The 21,195-nt window shown below is 39.8% G+C and overlaps 1 protein-coding gene across 2 annotated transcripts; it reads left to right on the top strand.

Moving 5' to 3' along the window:
- Positions 1-1,715: 1,715 nt before the first annotated feature.
- zgc:153675 (uncharacterized protein LOC768179 homolog) lies at positions 1,716-19,661 on the top strand. Of its 2 annotated transcripts, none has more exons than XM_039748604.1 (3): positions 1,716-1,863; positions 14,359-14,434; positions 18,023-19,661. In XM_039748604.1, the coding sequence occupies exons 2-3, from the start codon at positions 14,374-14,376 to the stop codon at positions 18,307-18,309; spliced, it is 348 nt and encodes a 115-aa protein (XP_039604538.1). In that variant the 5' UTR covers positions 1,716-1,863; positions 14,359-14,373; the 3' UTR covers positions 18,310-19,661. The 2 variants fall into 2 exon arrangements, with proteins under 2 accessions (XP_039604538.1, XP_039604537.1); XM_039748603.1 differs by having other exon boundaries at positions 1,717-2,000.
- The last annotated feature ends 1,534 nt before the right edge of the window (positions 19,662-21,195 follow it).

Genomic DNA, 21,195 nt, shown 5'->3' with positions numbered 1-21,195 from the left:
ACCTTCACTTTTTAGGTTGAAATGCAGTTGAGTTAATAGGCCAAAACTTCTGTTGACTGTAAAAAAAAAAAAGTTTACACACACCTAATAGTTTAAGTGTGCAGTGTGGGTGATAACAGTAACAAGCCAACTAAAAAAGGCTGGTGAATAGCAAAGTGAATATATGTGTCTTGTATACATCACAATGTAATATAACCCCAATGGAAATAGCACACATATATTTATTACATATGTTTTGTGGTTTTAATTGTTACAATTATCATAAACTATATTAAACTTCCTTATGGGATTATAAACAGTAGCCTGCCTAGCTTTAATAATTAGGCACATTAGTTACTGTTGCTTTTTCTCGGTGTCTTACAATTAAAAGCTAGGGATGCACGTGTTCTCGTAACTGGAGAAAATGGCACCTGGGCCAATGAGAACAGAGGGGCGTGGCTTGATCCACCGTTACCACCCTTTATGAACGTCCCATCAGTAATCGGCAATCACAACAGTTGTGCCATCAGTCACGTCTCCCGATTACAAGAATGAATCTTTTCTAGACAGCATCAGAAAGCTAACTAATAGAAGTGCTTGTTATTTACATATAAAAAGTTAATTTTATCTAGAAAGCTGTTCAAGTAAATTGGAGTGGGTATTTTAAAATATTAATTAAGAGTTTTTTTTGTTCTTAATGCTTGTAAAAGGTGTTCTAATTTTCTTTTCATTCAATACTTTTATGAAGGTTTAACTAAAAAATATTAACCAAATATCGATGGCATTTGCAGGTAAATATTTTATGCATGTGGCTAATTTTTATATCTGCATTGTTCACATAGACACTGAGGTGCAAAAAAACGTATGCATTACTGCGAGTGACGAAAGGCCGCTTTTAATTGTATATAAACAGGTGGTGCATACACTGATTTACTGTCTTTTATTTTTAATTAAAAACGTGTTGGTTTCTTATTGTGTTACCCACTTTGCTTGTTGCCAACTATTGAGCCGTAGGCCTCACGAGCCAAAGTTTTAAAACCTCTGGCTTGGAATGGAAGGAGGGTAGCACAGAAAATGCGTGCTGCATTGGACTGATGTTCAAGGTTTAAGGTTTCTTTATTTAGTCATGTTTATGCAAGAAAACACGAAAGGTGCCTTCTCAGTTGCATCTAATAACAAGACAGTGCAAATGTGATGTGTGCATTTGCTGGGCACGTAGTGAGCCGCTTGTGCCCCATAAATATGTTTATTCAATGCTCACTTAATTAAGATGATATAATGATAGGCTCAGTCCTTGAAGAAGTGAGATAATGACACCATTAAAGAAACCGGTGGATGACAGCTCTGCTACGGCACCGACAGATAGAAAAGAGCTACACATATAAAATGTATTAATAGTAGAATTTAATTTCTTTTGGCAGAGTATAACTGGCAGGACTGGCTCTACAGGCATTGACGTTGCCTAAAATTAAGAGATGGACGAAGAAATAAAACAAAAGGGGCCAGAAAAAATATAAATCCTTAACAGTAGTACAAACACAAATACAGCGATGCAGCATTTGTTTTTTTTTTTTTGCGTCTAGTTATTTCGGGTTGTATTATTAGAACATATTTGCATAGCGCCCACTCCGCTCCCAATCATACTGTTATTAAGAGGGCTAATGCGCAGATTGTCTTTATTATGAAGACCGCTGAGCGCCTTCCAAAAATCCCAGGCGCGCACGTCAGTTCCGGAGTGAACAGCAGCGCCACGTTGGCAAAATCGACAAAATTACAAACTTTGGATGTCGTGTGGCGGCGAGCGGTCTGAGGGACACAGCGCAGCTCTTCTCTCCGACTCACCTATTCTCCTGCCTTTTTAACGTTTATTTAATAGATTTTCCAGTAAGCAAATCTTTTGACATCATATCTTGGATAGTGCATTTTATGTATAAATTATTGTGAACATATCGGCGAACAACTACTCACCAGCTTCCAGGTTTTTTTATCCTTTCGCCGAAGTTGCTAGAAGAATGGTGAAGGTAAGTGCAGAGTGGCATGACACCGCTTTTTGATGTGTTCGTTATGTGTAGCAGGCTGCTGCTGAAGGGAAACGACGGCAGCACTAAAGTACCAATAATACAAGTGTGGGGCACGACTATTAAAACAAAATTGTAAAAGGATCGCATTCTCGGGAACCTTAGTGAGAGCCACGATACACGAAAGAATCGCCAGTTCTTGGGATTGGCGAAATAAACATATGGCAAGTGGGCATTTAACAGGGCGATTTGGGGTGGCGGTGTTCTTATTTCAATAAGTCTGGGATTCGTTTCGTTTTTTAAACTTCATTCTTACCAAAAGGGAGTTTGCCGCTTTTCTAGCTCGTTATTTGCGACGTTTCTCTCATTTACCTTCGACTCTGAACTGCCACGGACACGTAAACAGATGGTGCGGGAGCAGATGTCTCCGGTCTGCTTTACTTAACGCAGGCACTGAGGTGCAAACGGCGAAGGACATGCGCTATAATCGCACATAAACAAGTGGCGCATGCACTGATTTGGTGAAAAGTCGCTCTTAACAATAACGTTTGCTCATTCCAGGATTGTGAACGGTGAATATAGTTAGATATTTAAGGAGATGTGCAGCAACCATGTATTTTAGGTATCTTAACTGTAATCGTTGATGTGAGTTCTGGGTATTGACAAAGGCGCTATAAATGGTGCAAATTCTAGATAGGTTTAGAGGCATTACAGTCATTATTAAGAATTCCGGGTATATAAATACGTGCTAAAGCCGTTGCAAAAAAGGTAATTGAACATGTAGACTCCCTAAGAATCCTAATGGTTATAGCGCCCGTCCATATACTTATGATTCACATTAACGATCAATGGCCCTTTCGAATAATTATTATAGTTTTCATTTGAACGTCTGCACATTTGCACCGATCTTACTAAAATTGGAGGACCCGTTGTTCCAGTACACAGGATTCACATTAACGGTTACGGCGCCTCTTCAGATTTCTGGAACGCACAATTGTGCCTTTCTGTAAACAGTGTATAGTGTCCGTATATGTTCCTTGAGACCGTGGTGGTTGTGATCATATACTAAAAGTTCTGAAGTCTCTATGTGAACGCAACCATGTAAAATATTGACATCCTGCACGAGAGCACAGCGCGATGGCAAGTCAGTAGTAAGGAAATAAAGTAAATGACGGTCCTCGGTAGGCGCTGGGTGGTTTGGTGGTCCATGTAACTGGGCTTATGTGCGATCTACGGACTAGAACAATCGCCAAATTCTTCGGACATGCTCGAAAATACATTAAATGATCCGCGGGTACATTCTGGGGTCACTCAGTGATTACTCATGCAGCCAGACCGTATAAATGTGGATTAGAAGGTGCCGGTCAAGTGATGTGAATAGAGTACTGAAACAGGAGCAAATCACGAAATCGAACAGTTGTGAAATTGACGCGTTGAGTCTGTGACGAGGCAGAATGCCTATTTTTAGTTCATAAAGAGATCGTTATTTTTTGCTCTCCCCTTTCCACTAAGCCCTGCCGATGTGGCGCAGGCACTTCAGTCGTTAACTCGAACTGCTTCAGACCGGTTAGACGACCGCGAGCCTCGCAGCATAACACACGACGGTGATCTGCGCTGACTGCTGGCCTCAAAGAAAGGGGGGCTGAAGAGTATGTGAAAACAAAAATAAACTGTTTTTAATTTCAAATGCAAAAGCTGAGAAAATAACTTATCACAGTCATAAGAAAAGTTTTACAGCAGGAGACAATTAAAATGCAAAACTTGTTTAAAAACGTGTTTATTATTGCCGTGAAAGAAATATTGTTTTCGCGGAGCAATTCGTATTGCTTAACTAGGATTTACATAGGGTGTCATCTTGTGGGAAAAATCGTTTTATGACGCTGCTTGTCATGAAAGGCGCGTGGCGTAACTCAAATTTGAAAGGTTCAATTACAAAAAAATAATAATTCAAATAAAAAATGAATTATCCCCAACCCTAGTGAAATTAATTTAAAATTAGTTACAAAATGACCGCCATCAATGACATACATCATCAAGCTTATAAGCTACACAAAAAATCAATGGCCATACTCCTATTTCATAGATTTGTGGGTATGATCACACTCTTTACCATTTTCATTTCGCTGTCAAGTGGTCAAGCATGTTAGTAATCGGCTTTGTGAAACAACTACTAGGCAGTCACCGGACTCAAGGACTGCAAGGGCCGCAGCCGCACTGCCTTTAGTTAGGCCACTCAGTCGGTTTTGTCTCCTGGTCTTTTTTTATGGGACCACTAAGCTGACTATTGTTTTTTTTTTGCATAGGAATAGCATTGAAGTGAAAAAAAAAAAAACTGGATGTAAAAAAATTCAAAGATGAAGTTTACATAAAGATAAATGTTCAGTTAAGTCTGACATTGTTTGTGAAGCTTATTTTTAAATACCTTTACCCAAAGTAACTAATGCGTTCAGTTGGCATTTCAATTATTCATATTCACAGCACATAACCTTCCAGTTAGAGATCCAGTGTTTTAAAAAATATAGTAGATCAAATTATGAAATAAAGTGAAATTAAACAAAATGGAAGACCTGTTATAAATGGGTATTAGTGCCTTCTCCACATATGCTTAAGTTAGGCACAAAAGTGCCCAGAGGAATTCACAATTATTAATGTTATGGAACAGAATGTAGTTGAAGAAAATCAATAGACTTCCAGCTTTTTACTGTACAAATAATCTCTTGGATTGAGTGATTTTGTTTTTGAGCTCTTGTGTCCACAGATTTAGTACATCCTCAAACATACTCTATAGCAAATGTCACTCTCAAAGTTGTCAAATTGTGTGCAGAAATTCCTAAAGCATTTATATTTTTTGAAACGCGAAGAGAAAATTTAGACTTTTTCATAATAGTTTTCCAGTATACACTTTTTATATATACACATTTATGGCATATGTATGGAAAGACAAAGATGTGACAGATGCAATCATACTACCGAAAGCTTTCAAAGAAATACATCTCTACAGTACATTGGTTAATAAAATAAAAAACAAAGCAAGTGTGAATGGTGGAACTGCACCTCGGAGCTACACAAGGCAGTGATTTCTTTGAGGAACAGTGGAATGGATTGTCCAACAGTTCCAATGTCCTTTGTTTGAATGTCACACCCATTAGTTATCTGTGAGGAGCCTGCATGTTGTCCTTCTCATATTTAACGTGTTTGAGGGTGCAAATTGACCCTGTGTGAGCAGGAGTGGACTTTGCTCCTATGGCTTTCCCCGGCTGATCTCCAAAACTGGATTAAGTGGACTGGCATGGATGAGCCTTTGACAGCATCCGCATTCTTGTATTTTGAAAGAATTACAATATAAAGATGGTAAAAGAAGAATAATAAAAAATGAAGAAGGGGGGGAAAGCAACAGCATTCCTCAGAACTACTGTGGCTATCTCAGGGAGATTCCAAGGAATAATGTTTAATTCAGCAAATGGCAAAGAAGCAAAAAGTGAACCACAATAATTAAATGCATTCAGTCCAGTGACACTGAAAAGTTGATTTCAGACAATGTCTACACCTTTCACGGTGATGTCAACTTCATACAAGTAAGTTTTTTTTTTTTTATAAAAACTAAGCCCAGCTTGTGGAGCTGTATGTTTGTACTGGGAAGAGCGTAACACTAGTTTTTAAATGGAAACTCTTTGTCTGAACGCAAAGTAAACCAATTAAACAAATATATGCTGTTGTCTCAGGATATGCTTTTTGGGTCATTATTGCCACGTGTACAGTGCAAGTCTTGTGCTAATCAACACACAACACATCAGCACTCTCCAGCTCTAGGATTAGTGGGCATTACTAGCGCAACTCAGAAATTCTGTCCTCTTTACTTAAAAAATCTCAGGTCACATACAGACTACAATAGTAAGAAAATATATTTCAGTGCCACTGTGTGATTAAGCATTAATCACTCAATTAGCTTATCTATACTGTATTTCAAATTTTGTATATTGATTGCATCATGCATTGACACTTCTTTAAATGTGCCATCTTCCTACTATTTACAAATGATATCAACAAGAACCAGCCTTGCTGGGTAATATGTTTTCCACCCAGACCATTTGCGGGGGTGTTTATGAAACTTATTTGTCAGATTCTTCTGACTTTACAGTTCTTCTAATCTCCCTGTATACCCTTTTTAGTAATATCCCATGGTATATGATTATACTACAAAAAATCTGTTGTGATCTTCAATGTCGTGCTACTCACTGTTGTGAATTGGGAGTCCCAAAGCACATAAATTCCAAAAAGTTTCAAAAGCACTAACCAAAAATATCAAATCGACTGGGGTGTCACTGTCAAGTCCCAGCTAGTAATAAGGGCAATAACTGAATCTTTACCAAATAAAAAGTTTATTTATACAAAAAATGCCATTCTATACCAATGAAGCTCTATGGAGCACAATAAGCTTACCCAAAAACAATAAGACATAACAATGCAAAGTCCTGAAACAATAATCCAGAAATGTAGTCAGAAATAGAGCAGTAAGGTTCAGAAATCGAATAAATCAAATAAACATAAGTCAACTCACCAACTCCATAGAATATTTGAAATGAACCACCAGGAACTGTGGAAGCCTCTCAGGACTTATAGGGCGGAGGGTAGAATCTGGTGGTGATTGGCAGGTGGCCCCACCTCTTGGGGGTCCATCCACAAAACACACCGATCATTACAAAGACAAAAAATAAAAACCGATGTGCATAATCAACATAAATAAAAAAAAGCAAACATGTAAATAAGACACAAAACATGAATCTGAATCCCAGCCAGGGCAGGAACCCTGGCTGAGACACGACACTTACGTGTTTATTTACCTTCCCTAACTGGAAGAATCCCATTCTGCTCTCCATTAGCTGCTAGGAAAATGAGATCATATTATAAAACAAGAAAAAAATTAAACGTATTTTCAGGACTTGGCAAGAATTCATTCATTCTTTTCTTCAGTCTCATCTGCCTCAGTTGTGTTTCTTTTTGATTTTTTAAAATACTAGGGGGCTCTGCCTCCTGCTCACTTCGCTTGCCAACCACCGTGCAGGCGCTACTCTCTAGTCACTTCATGGCTGTGCCGCTTGCTTATGGGGAAGCGGATGTACAATTTAAAAAGATTTTTATTTTCATGGGAATTGTTACATATGCGTAATAGACATAATTATTTTACATTACAGCGAGTAATTAACCATAGTAAAAAACAGTAAAACGTAATAAATTGAAAGAAAATTATGTTTCATGTTGCTTTAGAGGTTTACGTTGCGTTATGCGTTTTCATTCTGTTTGGCTTTGAAATTAACGCAAATACTTTTTAACCTTACACTTTTACTGTGAAACTTCAGTAAAAACAATATTTGGAGTTAACTTTTCGTCAATATCGCATTGAATTTTGATTCCATGTTTGGAGTTACATTGTGACAATGCAACATATAACTGCCTGTGATTGAATTTCGTTTCTTTCCCTCTAATAAATAAAATGACTTTTTCGAATGTTTGTCCCTGTGATTTGTTAGTTGTCATAGCAAAAGCTATTCGAATGGGAAACTATAAGCATTTTAATACGAATGGCATATCAAGATCTCCTTTGTTATCTAATGTTATCCGTGGAAGATTTACTACATTACCTTTCTTGTTGATTGTTAAAATTTTAAATGTCAGAATTGTTTGACCAATTTTGTATACAACTAATCTTGTCTTATTGCATAGCCCATCACTCATACATAAATCATGCAATAACATTATGATACATCCTTGTTTCCGTGTACCTGATCAACAATTTTCACATTAATTCGTTTGACTTCATCGGTTCTCGGTGCTAGGATTGCTAAGATGAAATTCTTCAATAAGATTTGGACATAATAAGTCTTCTTTTATTGGGAACTCAAAGAGAGGAAAACGTAAAAATGTATAAGAGCTGAGAGCGCAGGAACTGTGTACGACAAAAGCATTCATACGAATGATAGGTGAGAGGACCGTGGGCGTGGGCCGTTAACCGTAAATGGTTTAGAGGAGGGCGGGACTTGAAAAAATCTCTTGGCAATAGCGTCATCTCGTCTCAAGGTTTTCTTTTATAATAGAGAGATATGAAGAGCTGTCTCATAATGGGCCCTTTGTTCATATCGCTGTCTGAGCTAAAGGATGTGGGCTGGGTGCTGAACACTGATTATGATTTATTATAATTTTATTTATTAATGTCTGGAAGTTTTGTATTGGCTGTTTTTGTAATTTTATCTTTAAGCTCAAAAACCAAAAAAAAGTTTTCCCTTAATATTTAGATGTGGTCAGTGAGGTCAATTAAAATTGACCTAGTTGGTAGTGAGCATGTTGCCAGTAGGAATGGGCTATAAATTGGATGGTATAGAGTACTGGATGAAATTCTTGCCGTATGAATTTAGAAAAAGAAGTCTGACTGCTATACAAAAAATTAGTGGAAAACTAGAAAACAAATTTCACGTAAAATGCATCATATGACAAAATGGACACGTTAGAATAATCTGGACGAGATCAGGCCATTCAGCCCAACAAAGCACGCCAGTCCTATCCACTTAATCAGAAAACTTTATTAATCCTTCCAAAATAACATCAAGTTGAGTTTTGAAAGTCCCTAAAGTCCCACTGTCTACCACACTACTTGGTAACTTATTCCATGTGTCTATGGTTCTGTGCCCTAAGTAAAACTTCTTAATGTTTGTGCGAAATTTACCCTTAACAAGTTTCTTTGTTTCGTAATGTTCTTGCTGAACTCATTTTAAAGTCACAGTCTTGATTCATGGTACTAATTCCTTTCATAATTTTAAACACTTCAGTTGTGTCACCCCTTAATTTCTGTTTAAACAGAGAAGGTTCATCTCATTTATCCCTTCCTCATAACTCATCCCCAATAGCCCTGGAATGAGCCTAGTCGCTCTTCTCTGGACCTTTTCTAGTGCTGCTATGTCCTTTTTGTAGCCCGGAGACCAAAACTGCAAAAAGTACTCCAGATGAGGCTTCACCAGTGTCTTATAAAGCTTGAGCATAACCTCCTTGGACTTGTACTCTACACATTGTGCTAAATGACATAGTGACAAATCTGTGAAATCTGCAAAAGGAAATGGGAACTGTTGGTGTGTTAATGTCATACAGGTAATGCCTTTGTGTATGGATTTGTAAGTGGACTTTGTAATAAGTGAACCCACCCCATTAAGAATATGTTTCTAGCTCCAGCCCTCTGCCACTCTGCTTTGGATTAAGTTAGTTGACAGTATATGTATTTCCAAAGCTGGTGATTTGAAACATGGAGAGGGGGACAGGAAAATGCTGCGTCTTGTTCTGTGTTTGCTAAGTGGCATTTTGAGTGAAAGAGAATGAAGCTACTCTGATTCAAATAGGAGAGATAAATACGTGGTATATAACCCATTTAGGTGGCAGAGGGTTATGAACCATATCAGCAGACAAGGGAAGGTTCTTGGTGCACAATTCATACATTTGTCATTTTGTTAAAACAATATGTTTCAGTCTTAGAAGTGTTAACCAGAACCATCAGAATTTTAAAATATACCATGCCACAGGTTTCCATCAGAACACACTAACCACCTGGTTGCATGAGGAAAGCCAACACTTTTATAAGGGCACACAATTCAGGTGGCATTTGATCAGACTAATGAGGAAAGGAGGCTGTGTTACCACCTACAACCACATTAGGTGGTGAAAATGGAACTACACTGAAAAAAAATGTGATGATTCACACTTAATATTTTCAATCTGAACCAATATAATTCTTTTTAGCTTATTGATCCCACAATTTTTAAGTTGAGGCAAATCATTTAGAGTGATTGGGTGCAATTCACTTGTTTTTTTTACTGAAGTAAATCTGTTTTTAAGTTGTTCTTCTTTTTTGGCAGTTGGAAAGCCATCAAACTGGAAAGTTCGACCGAAAGAATATACAAACAGCCCCTCAAACACAGCACATGAACAACCTAAAATATTAAGTTAAATGAAATAGGATTTTTACATTTATTCCCTCCACCATAACTTAATTTGGTACAAACAATTTTTTTTAGTTTGATTGAGATCTGAAACCAAATATTTCAAGCTACGGCACTAAATTACTAATCTTAAATTGCTTGAAAAAGAAACTTTACGTTGAATGAACAACATCAATGTTATACTTTTTTCAATGTACAGGAGGCAGGTGTCTTTCAAAACAGCAGCTAAAGTTAACTGCTTGGGCAATAATAGGAAGGTTGGAAAAAGCAAATACATTTAAAAGAAAAAGAAAGAAAACAATGGGAAGCACCTGTTCAAAATGAGTGGAAAATTCAAGTTCTGCAAGGTGCTCATAAATCCATCTTTCATACCCTACTTTTAAGGTAGCTGGGGGGCCAGAGCCTACTGTATATCACATAATACTTTACAATTCTTCCATGTCTGCAGCCCACCGTGTGGAAAAAGGTTTTGCAGCATTGGTTGTGATATTCTTCTCACCAGAACCTACACACATCCCCTTTTTCTTGTTACAGAACTAAAGTATCCACTTCCTTAGTAATTATTTTCATAATCTTTAACTTTTGACTCATGTGACCTCTTAATCTGTTGGGTTATTTCTCGGAAGATTGGTCTTCTTGTAGTGTTGCTCATAATTGAGTGTTCTTGTAAAATCTTGGCAAATGTTGAGCATCTCACCGCAATCATGACTGATAGGTAGCATCACATTCAAAGAAAGTCTGGAGCTAAAAATCGTCAACCCCACTGTAACCTCTTTAAATTTTAAAACAATAATAAGCATTTAAATGAAATACTTCCTAAACATGTGTAGATGAATCATGCATATTAAGAGTCCCAAAGGTATGTGGGACCAGAAAAATTAACCAATGGATTGCCTTCATGAGTAGCAAAGATTAATTATTGAACTGCAGTGCATGCTGCAGCAGGCCTGAGCTCCATGCAGCACTGATCTCACAATGTACTTGTTATCAACTTTGGATTTTACAAGAACTTTGCTTAAAAATAAAGAATGACCAAATGACGTCTGTTTTAGTGATAGTGTGACATTGTGTGATGTAATTCATACAGTTGTTATTATGTTGAGGATAGCATGGAGTGGAGCACACAAAAGCAGCTATACAGTCTAATAAAACTAAGTGCCCCCCATAAGTTGGGCAGTGAAGGCAAAATTGCCCTTATAGCTCTCAGTGTAAGCAGTTTGAATTTGAGTGGAGATGATGACCATAAGGGTGACATTGTGGTGCAGTGGTTAAAACAAAACTGAGTGGCATTATGAACAATGCTGCACATCCTCTCTCCGACACACTAACACTGAGGACTTTCAGCCAATGAATCATTCAGCAGAAGTGTGTCAAGAAGCTGTTACTGCCAAGTCGGGAGTTTTCTTTCTTTTCATATTTTCTTTCTTTTTAGTCATTCTGGTGTGTGTTCAGACCATACTTTGCTTATATATATATATATATATATATACACTAGGGGGCTTTGCCCCTGCTCGCTTCACTCGCCCAACCCCTCCCAATGTTATGCAAAACCACGTCGTGTCTCTGCCACTTGCGTTGTGAAGAGGGGGGCTAAACGCATATATATATATATATATATATCTCAACTGATAAGTATATCAACTGATGCATTTATTTATTTAAAGAACTCCTGTAATTTCCGCCTGGAGACAAATAAAAGTTCTTTCTAGTGATGTTGCTCCTTCAGAAATGCAGCTTCATGGGTGTGAATCCAGTGTCCAGTTGTTGTCTGTGAGGAGTTCACATGTTTTTTACATGTTCCTGTGGGTTTTAATCCCATATCCCCAAAGATGTCTGCTTGTTTGGGTACTTGGAGATTCTAAATGGCTCCCAGGTGAGAGTGGGTGAAGGTTTACACATAAGAGGGCACTTGGATTGACTGACACCCTGTTTAAGGTTGTTTCTCACATTGTGCCCAGTACCCCCAGGATAGTCTCTGTCCCCTTCTGTGATCAGGAATTGGATTATGATATGATGAGTATGAGGTAAAGGTGTTTTAACATTTTAGGCCAGTGCCACTTTTAGTGTCATAATTTTATCTCAAATTCCAGCACTTTGACTTCCAGATTGCAGATCACCTTACAGTATATTTTAGGTAAAATTAACCATTAGGAGGGCGGCGCGGTGGCACAGTGGGTAGCGCTGCTGCCTCGCAGTTAGGAGACCCGGGTTCACTTCCTGGGTCCTCCATGTGTGGAGTTTGGATGTTCTCCCCGTGTCTGTGTGGGTTTCCTCTGGGTACTCCGGTTTCCTCCCACAGTCCAAAGGCATGTAGGTTAGGTGCACTGGTGATCCTAAATTGTCCCTAGGGTGTGTGTGTGTGTGCACCATGCGGTAGGCTGGTTTCCTGTCCTGGGTTTGTTTCCTGCCTTGCACCCTGTGTTGGCTGGAATTGGCTCCAGCAGACCCCCGTGACCCTGTAGTTAGGATATAGTGGGTTGGATAATGGATGGATGGATAACCATTAGGATCGATGAGGTGAAAGTGGCACAAATATCCATCCATGTGCTTTACTGTTTCATTTGTGGTATGGCGGCCTCAAATCTAAGCGGGTCTGCTTGTTTTTTCGTCTGTTACTATTGTAAACCAGTTTGAACTTTTTTCATGTATAAAGATATGCTATACAAATAGTTATTGTTAAACAAAAAAAAAATGAGAGTGGACCACTCAGACCTCAGCAGTTCTGTTCACCAAAAATAATATCTAGTTGATGTTTTATAAGTTCCCAAGCAAAACAGCAATAACATTCATTTCTATAGCACATTTTCATACACAGGATGTAGCGCAAAGTGCTTTACACAATGTCAAAAAATAATCAAAAGCAAAGAGAAACAAATTAAAATTAGACAAGAATAGTAAACGAATATGCAGAACACAGAAGATTAGTAAAAAGGTAGAGTCTTTATACAGTATATAGTAACATATTTTAAGAGTCAAAAGACGTCCAATGATAAGGTCAAATAGCCTGGTAGTTTCCTTACTTGCAAGTAGAGTTAAGTGTTTCTGCGTGAAATTTACTCTTCAGCAGTTCCACTTTACTCCTGTGGTGAACACAGTGAGCTTCATTTTATTACCTCTTTATTGTGGATTGACACGTGACATGCCACCTTAATCCTGGTTTATACTTTCATCATTGGTGTGGCACAAATAACGTCACCTTTCGAGACACGCTGCCGCACCTGCCCACTTTGTGTTTATACCGAGTGCTGAAATTCTATTGTCTACACTGAGCAGTTGACACGGCGGCTGTGTATCCAAAATGGGGAATTTCAAGGAAAGGTTGGTTACGGGGGTTCTAGAATGATTAATGAAGGGCTGTATATAAAGCAACAGGTCATCAAACCGCAAGGAAGATATACAAAAACATTTGAAATTCATCTGCTCATCATATACATTACAATTTATTTTTGTATAGCCCAGAATCACACAAGGAGTGCCGCAATGGGCTTTAACAGGCCCTGCCTCTTGACAGCCCCCCAGCCTTGACTCTCTAAGAAGACAAGGAACAACTCCCCAGTAGGGAAAAAATAGAAGAAACCTCGGGAAAGGCAGTTCAAAGAGAGACCCCTTTCCAGGTAGGTTGGGCGTGCAGTGGGTGTCAAAAAGAAGGGGGTCAATACAATACAATAAACAGAACAGAGCAAATCCTCAAAACAGTATATAAATAAAAATTTTTGAAGTACGTAGCAGAATTTAACAATGGATGGCATCACATAATATGATTTGGATTTGTTTAGAGTCCTGGAGACCTCATCCATCAAGCTGTCTCCCCCATTTGGCCATTCCACAGCTAAAACAGTGCTGGGCCAGCCAATCTCATGAAAGGACCTCTCTTTCTCATGATTCCAGCGATCCTCCTTCAGGGATGACTTTACCATAAGCAGGCACAAAAACTTGGCAGGTGGGCCATGGCTCCATATGGGCTCCCAGTCATGACAATATTCCACTCGCCCTTCCTTCACCGCTTTTAGTCAATAGGTCTGACATTCTGCCTTCTCCTTTTCTTCCACTCAAAAGTCTGTAATAGCAGGTAAACCTCTTCTTCCTTCTGCAGAGTCTCACATCCTCTGCTGTGACATTACCAGCTATGTGACTGTGACCCAACACTCTCGCGATTTGACTTGGAGAATATCAATGTGCTGATTGAACGGGCCACAAGTATATGTGTGTTTTGGTCCCTCCCTGTGCTCCGGCTTAATGTGGTAAATATAAACCAGGCTTTAGCTGTCAGCCCCATGGATGGTAGCTCAAGGTGCCTCCCTTAGCACTTCGTTTTATTACTGTGTTGTGTTTTAGAAAGTGCTGCCATTATTTCACCCTTCTTTCTTTGCTTTTTTTTTCAGGCTGTAGGCTCTGAAATGCATAGAGGAACCAGCTTCCAAGAAACAGAGCCTGAAAATCAGACTCAAGAACCTGAAGGTGATCCATGTTCCCTTTTCCTGCTTTCTGTTTTTGAATTTGTGACTTTGGAACTTCAAGACAAATCACCTAGACTTTCACCATCACAAGCACCTAGGCAGCCACTCTAAATGGAAACTGCTTTGTAGTGGGTCAGTTGAGAGTGTGTGCCCTCTCCATTTGTGCCAACATCTGTCCCATCCAAGACCATAAATAGGGCTCCTCTCTTTTATTTAATTACCATTTACTCAAACATACCTTGCTATCTTGGAAGACACATACTGTAGTAAAAACATGGCTGGGGAAGTCTGACTTTCTTGAAATCCATTCATCCATTATCAAACACACTTACAGTAAATAAGATTAGGGTTTTTTTTGTTCTACATTTCAACATATACAATATCTTACATTAGGAATTTGTTAGTTTTTGCATACCCCTTGGGGTCAGAGCGCAGGGTCAGCCATTATACAGCTACCCTGGAGCAATTGCATGTTAAGGGCCTTGCTTAAGGGCCCAGCAGAGTAGGATCTGTTTTGGCATTAATGGGGATTCAGACCAGCAACCATCCAGATACCATTGCAGGTCCTTAGCCAGGAGGACATCATTCACACCCATGTGGTTAGCCCCTAGCAATATTTTCCCAATATCTGAGCTGTACACTTTTAAAAAGTTGTTAACGTTTCCATGTTAGCTCTGTGACTCGATAGTTGGCTACAGATTCTCAAAGCCCTTTATATTATGAAGTGATTCCTGGCTTTTGCGTTAAAATTATTTTCTCATAATTTACACTCGTTTCATAAGTACTTAACCTAGTTCAGGTTTAAAGGAATACTCCATCCAAAGCTGATATTTTGTTATGTTACTTACCTCATGTAGTTTGTAGTGGTGGCTGAGAATTTTTTTTTATCTCATATTTTCCTGGAGAAAGGACATAAAGATTCTAAATGAATGGGACCCAGCAGTGACCAATCCTGGACAGCAGCAGTTATCATTATCCAACCCGTTATATCCTAACTACAGGGTCACAGGGGTCTGCTGGAGCCAATCCCAGCCAACACAGGGCGCAAGGCAGGAAACAAACCCCGGGCAGGGTGAAAAACATCCATGGAAAAAAGGAAACTTGTGTCACAAGTTCTCGATGAACCTTTTGCATGCACAGAACACATACAAATATGTACATTTTTGGCTAAAATTCTTACTTCCACAAAACTCATTGCCTGGTGTGAACTAAACTGAAGATCCACCTTTCACCATCACTGATTGATCAAGAATCCTGTCTTTACTTTAAAAGCTCTGTATTATGGGAATGCAGAGTGAAAAGGAAAAAAAGCAAGCATAATAATACGAAACAAATGAATTCAGAAAGAATTCAGACCCCTTCACTTTCTGCACATTTTTTTGTGTTGTAGATTTAAATTTAAATGGAATCTTTTGCCCATCAGACTACTGTACACTCGATAAACCGTAATGACAAAGTGAAAATGTGTTTTCAGCAGGGTTTGCACATTTTTTTCAAAATCAAAAAGTGAAAACCCTCATTCATAAGGTCCTTGCAGAAAACCTGCTTGAGAGTGCACACGACCTCAGACTGGAGGCAACGGTTCACCTTTTATCATGGCACTGGCCCAGACCATACACCCAACACAATGCTGGAGTGGCTTTGAGGACAAGTCTCTTACTGTTCTTTGAGTGGCCCAGCCAAAGCTCAGACTTAAACCCCATAAGAACATCTGCAGAGGGACCTGAAGATGGCAGTTTACAGAAGATTCCCATCTGAAAGGATCTGCCAGGATAAACTGGCTAAATCCAGGCTTGCAAAACTTGTAGAGACTTACCCAAGGAGGTTCGAAGGAGACAATTGCTGCCAAAGAGAATTCTATAAAGTACCGGATTAAGTGATTGAATACTTTTATGAATGATGGATTACTTTTTGATTAAAAAAAACAAATTGCAAACCTTTCTGAAAACACATTTTCACTTTGTCATTATGGATTATTGAGTGTAGTCTGGTAGACAAATGTATCCGTTTAAAATTAAATCTACAGTATGCAGAAAGTGAATGGGTCTGAATACTGTGACTCCACTGTATGTTGTCTATGAAAGAATAATAATTTATAAGCAGGGTATACAGGTATGTATAGATAGATAGATAAAGTGCAAAGCCTATTAAATACCACAGTGGCATATTGAATTTTGATCGAACCTCTTGGCTGCCTATAATATTGTTTGCTGTAGGAAGGCACTAACATGCATTCTAGGGCTGGTTGCTGCTTTATGTCCAAAGGTGTGACCCCACAGCCTTAAATTGGAAAGAAACAGGTTCAGGAAATGGTTGCCAGGCATAGTGAGATGAATTTGTGTCCATTGGGCATCTCATGAATATAGAACAGTGGGGGTGTTGCTGCCTCGTGGCACTGGGTTCAAATTTTGCCCTGTACAGAGCTTGCATGTTCTCTCTGTGTTCCTGTAGGTTAAACTGACAAGCCACTCTAAATCACCATAATGTGACAAAATGGTGACCTGTCTGGGGTTGGATTCAAATTCCGTGTAGTGGAAGAAAGTTGATTTAAAAAAAAAATAAAAGGATGGAGGGCAGCACAGAGGAAGAGATGTGTATATTAAGAATTTAGGAGAGTCTCTGATAGCTGACACTATTACAGTACCATTCACCCATCAGCGTAGCCTCACTAATTCATTTTGGGGCATAAAGTGGGTTTGTTGGGAGTGTAGAAGTGGAATACTTTGGAAAGACTGTACAAGGGCAACTGACTAGTACTGTAGTTTTATGTTGTGCAGAAGATGTTGTTTTGTCATAAAACATGCATGACATAGCTAATGACTGCACACCCAGGCAAGATGCTGGCAAGAAGAGGATGAGATCGATCTGCTGCTGATGTCTACAGGGTGTATGATTGTTAAACTGCCTTGCAGTAAAGAGACCAGGGTCATTAGATGGACTGGCATTGTCAAATTGGCCTGAGTTTGTATTTGTGTGCCCTGTGATACAGTATACTGACACCTTATCCAGGAATAGTTCCTGCCTTGTACCCGATGACTGCTGAAATAGGCTGCAGCCGGCCAGTGACCCTGCCCTGGATATGCAGATTAGGAAAATAAATGGAATGGAGGATCTCATATGTACGGGCAAATGTACATACAACTCTGTGTGCCAGAGTTTTTAATAACATCACATTCTTAATTCAGTTCTGGGGGCCGCAGCCTATCGCAGTAGCACTGGACACTTTTTATTTAATGTAAATAGTTTTTTAGAATCTGTAAAGAATGAATGAATGATCACTGTGAAGGTGATATTCTACACCAGGAGGAGCACAGTTCAGAGTATTGTATAAAGCAAGATTTAAATAGGAAATAAAGTGGCAAATTTTAAGAAAGAAAGCAAAACTCCACAAGTGAGGTAAACACGCCAGGCTCTTGACCAACAAATGAAATCCACGTCTAAAATGTAGAAAAGCCCCCCATTACCCCTACAGCTGCACACTCAGACCGGCCAGATGAACATTAACACATTACTGTTCAGTGAGGAAAGTGAGTGCCGACATGGCAGGCAACTCAAAAGCTCACACTTGTTATGGTTTCATCTCTTACAGGTGGCGGGAAGGAGCATCCAGTGTCGGAGCCTGGCATGATCTGGAAGGTGACCGGTGGCATCTTCAGCGTCACCAAGGGAGTGGTGGGAGCCACAGTAGGCGGCGTGGCCTGGCTGGGAGGAAAGGGCTTGGAAATGACCAAATCTGCAGTGACGAGTGTGCCAGCTGCCGGTGTGGGCTTAGTGAAGGGCGGCGTGTCTGCAGTGGCGGGTGGCGTGAGCACCGTAGGGTCAACGGTGGCCAGCAAAGTACCTTTTAAAGCGAAGAGGAAGGATAAAGCGGAATGAACTGGCAGTGTTGGGTGAGCTCTGAAGGGACTAGAAGTTTTAGGCCGTGACTTTCTGTGATGCGTCCATATGTGTCTGCTTTGGTTTGTGTCTGCTTCTTGTTTTTTTTTTTTTTTTTTTTAGTTTTCATTTTCAGTATTAAGAGTTTTGTTGTAAAACAATATTTGTATATTTTTTAAACAAACCAGCAAATGCGTAACCTTCATTTCAAGCTGCACATGTTCAACGCAGCAACGTGTTTATAGTGCCTCCCAAGACGTGCGTCGCACATTTGGAATTATGACTGGGGTTGGGAGTTTCTCTCCAGGATTCAAGAATCTTTCAGTTGCCCAGCTCCACCAGATTTTTGACTCATGTAAGAATGTGCCTTTTAGTTTCTTAAGTATCCATGAGAGTGTGAAATGCATCACCTCTCTGCCTTGACCTGTGGGCCTTTTCTAAGAATAACGTCTTTGTGTTTGTTTGCAACAGCTCTTTGATATTTAGGGGAAGGGCATGAGCTGTGGATGTGATGTTGTTAACTTGTACTTTGGACTGTGGGACGGGTTGGAGACACGGAAGGGTGGTGAGTTGGTCATTTATGCCTGACACAACTGTTGAATTTTTTTGTATTATTTCACTAATAAATATGGGAAAAAAAGAAGGGACTGTGAGACTTAAAAGAAAAAATGTGGAGAAATTGGAATGAACTGCCAAGAGGCTAAATAATCCAACTACATATACATTTATTCACTGGCAGCCCCTAGTGTGTTGTCTCAACTGCCCCCTCAGATCATTACATTGCCCTCATTTGACAGCCCACCTGGTCTGCCCAAGGCTTTGGACTGCCCTGCTTGTTGAGACTTTCCTGCAGCGTCACCCACATGCCCCACCAAGTTGTTTTTGTCTTTACGTTTTTTAGAAACTAATAGAAACGTCTGCTGTTGCTTTTCACACACATCCAGTGTGGTGCTCTCACCTTCACTGCAGCCTGTGAGGTTTCCAGATCTTTCTGAGGCAAGTAACACACAGGTCCAATTTCATCAGCCTTTTGATTTTGTTCGACATTGTCCTCCCAGGGGTTAAGACTGAGCTGCCAAGGCCTTGAGAATTCCATTTTATTTCTGGGTTTTGCCTTATGGGGCTTGTTGTTGTAGCATGCATTTGCCTGCACAGGGACCTGGGAATCCCATAAGGTGCGGGTTGGTGAGCATATTTATAGAATCAGTTGAGGGTTTGGTTAGTAATTAGTGTCACAGTGGGATGCTAAAAAGCAAGGAAACAAAAATGGGCAACATAGGGCTTCTTTTTTGTTTTTGGAATGAGCCCAACCTTTGTTAAATTTTGTAATAAAAGAAGACTTTTTCATTGGACTCGGGCCTCTCTACTCGTTCATTGGCTTCTGTCTTGTTGGATTCCAGCTACCCACCTCTGGAGCTTTAAACAATCTGACAAGGTGATCAGCATTTCAGAGCTCCCATTCGTGACCATGTGTTGCATCAGAAAGGAGAAAATGCATCTCACAGGAATCCCTAGGACACACCATCAGAGTATGCACTTCCATTTAGCAGAGGTTACACTTGATTTGCAGCACTGCTGCAGGGGACCAGCCAACGTGGTAAAGGAACCCACCTTGTAGTAGATGAACTGCTGTGGTGTTTCCGTCCAGCCAGAGCGTTCAGTTGCTTCATCATCAACATCTTCTAGGCTGCATCCTCTAGAGAACTGAGACACGATATATTGCTTGGTGTTAAAAGACAAAGATAAGTGTGTCGAGTGCACACAAAAGGGAGTACCTCTGCCTCTTTTAGAGGCAGCTAACAGCGGTCCCATTTGAAAGAATATACATAAAGCTGCGACCCTTACAGCAGGGCGCATGGCAGCGTGCACAGAGCGTCAGCAGGGGGATTTAAACTCGCTACCTCGTGCTTTCTGAAAGAGTGCGGCTTCACCACTATTTATCTCTCATCACCCATCTCATTAAGAATGCTACAATGAACAACACCTTTGGCAAAATAGTGCCGAGGTAAAGACTCCATTAGCCCGATTAGGGACCCTTGTGTTCTTGGAGGAGCCTTTAAATAAATATGGGAGGAGTAATTCAGTAGCGGCTGACAACTAGCAGACTGATGCTTTTTTTTTTTGGCATAAGGGGAACAGCTAGAGAAGCTTTTTTCAGTCTTTTTCACTTGAAGAACCAGCAGAACACTAAGCAAATCTTTGTGGAGCAGGGTGTTGGATAACACAATAAACTTGTTTATTCTGTATCAGAATTTGTCCAACCAGTGTCTGAAGTAGAAAGTTTTTTTAAAGACTTTGTAAAACTGACTTCTCAATAGAGTGGGGGATTCTACTGCCTAGATTTAATAACATTAGATCAGTGTCTTTGAGGTCTGAGCGTTTAGATGTACTAACATTAGACAGGACAGCCCTGGTTGTGTAGAGGGTGTTGGGGTTTCCCTTCTTGGAACTTTGAATGCTCGCATTTGATATAAATTACAGTAAGTGGAGGAAACCGGTTGGGTGGCCGAGGCGGATTGCATTGGAGGTAAGAGACCAGAATACATGGACACCAGCTACAAAGGACAAGACATAACTGAAAATGTTCAGATTAGCTAAAAAAAACCAAACACACAAGACTTAAGAATTCACCATTTTTTTCTAGGGGTGAGGGTTGTGAAACTCTAAGCTCGTGAGTTAGGTTGATCAACTAGATGCCACGCTTAGAGATTGCGATTAATGTTCAAAGATGGATCAGGATTCAAGGTTGCCATGCTTTTTAACTTTCAGTCTAGCCAAGCAAAGTGCAAATGAATGTGGTAAAGAGACAGATGCATGGGTATTTGCTCTCCAGATGGCGGTCATCATGCTGATGAAGGCCCAAGATCCCATACTCACAACCACATA

Source organism: Polypterus senegalus, chromosome 3 (genome assembly GCF_016835505.1).
Source record: "Polypterus senegalus isolate Bchr_013 chromosome 3, ASM1683550v1, whole genome shotgun sequence".
Lineage (NCBI taxonomy): Eukaryota > Metazoa > Chordata > Cladistia > Polypteriformes > Polypteridae > Polypterus > Polypterus senegalus.
The sequence above is the reverse complement of the archived record's forward strand: the minus strand, read 5'-3'. Positions and strand labels throughout refer to the sequence as shown.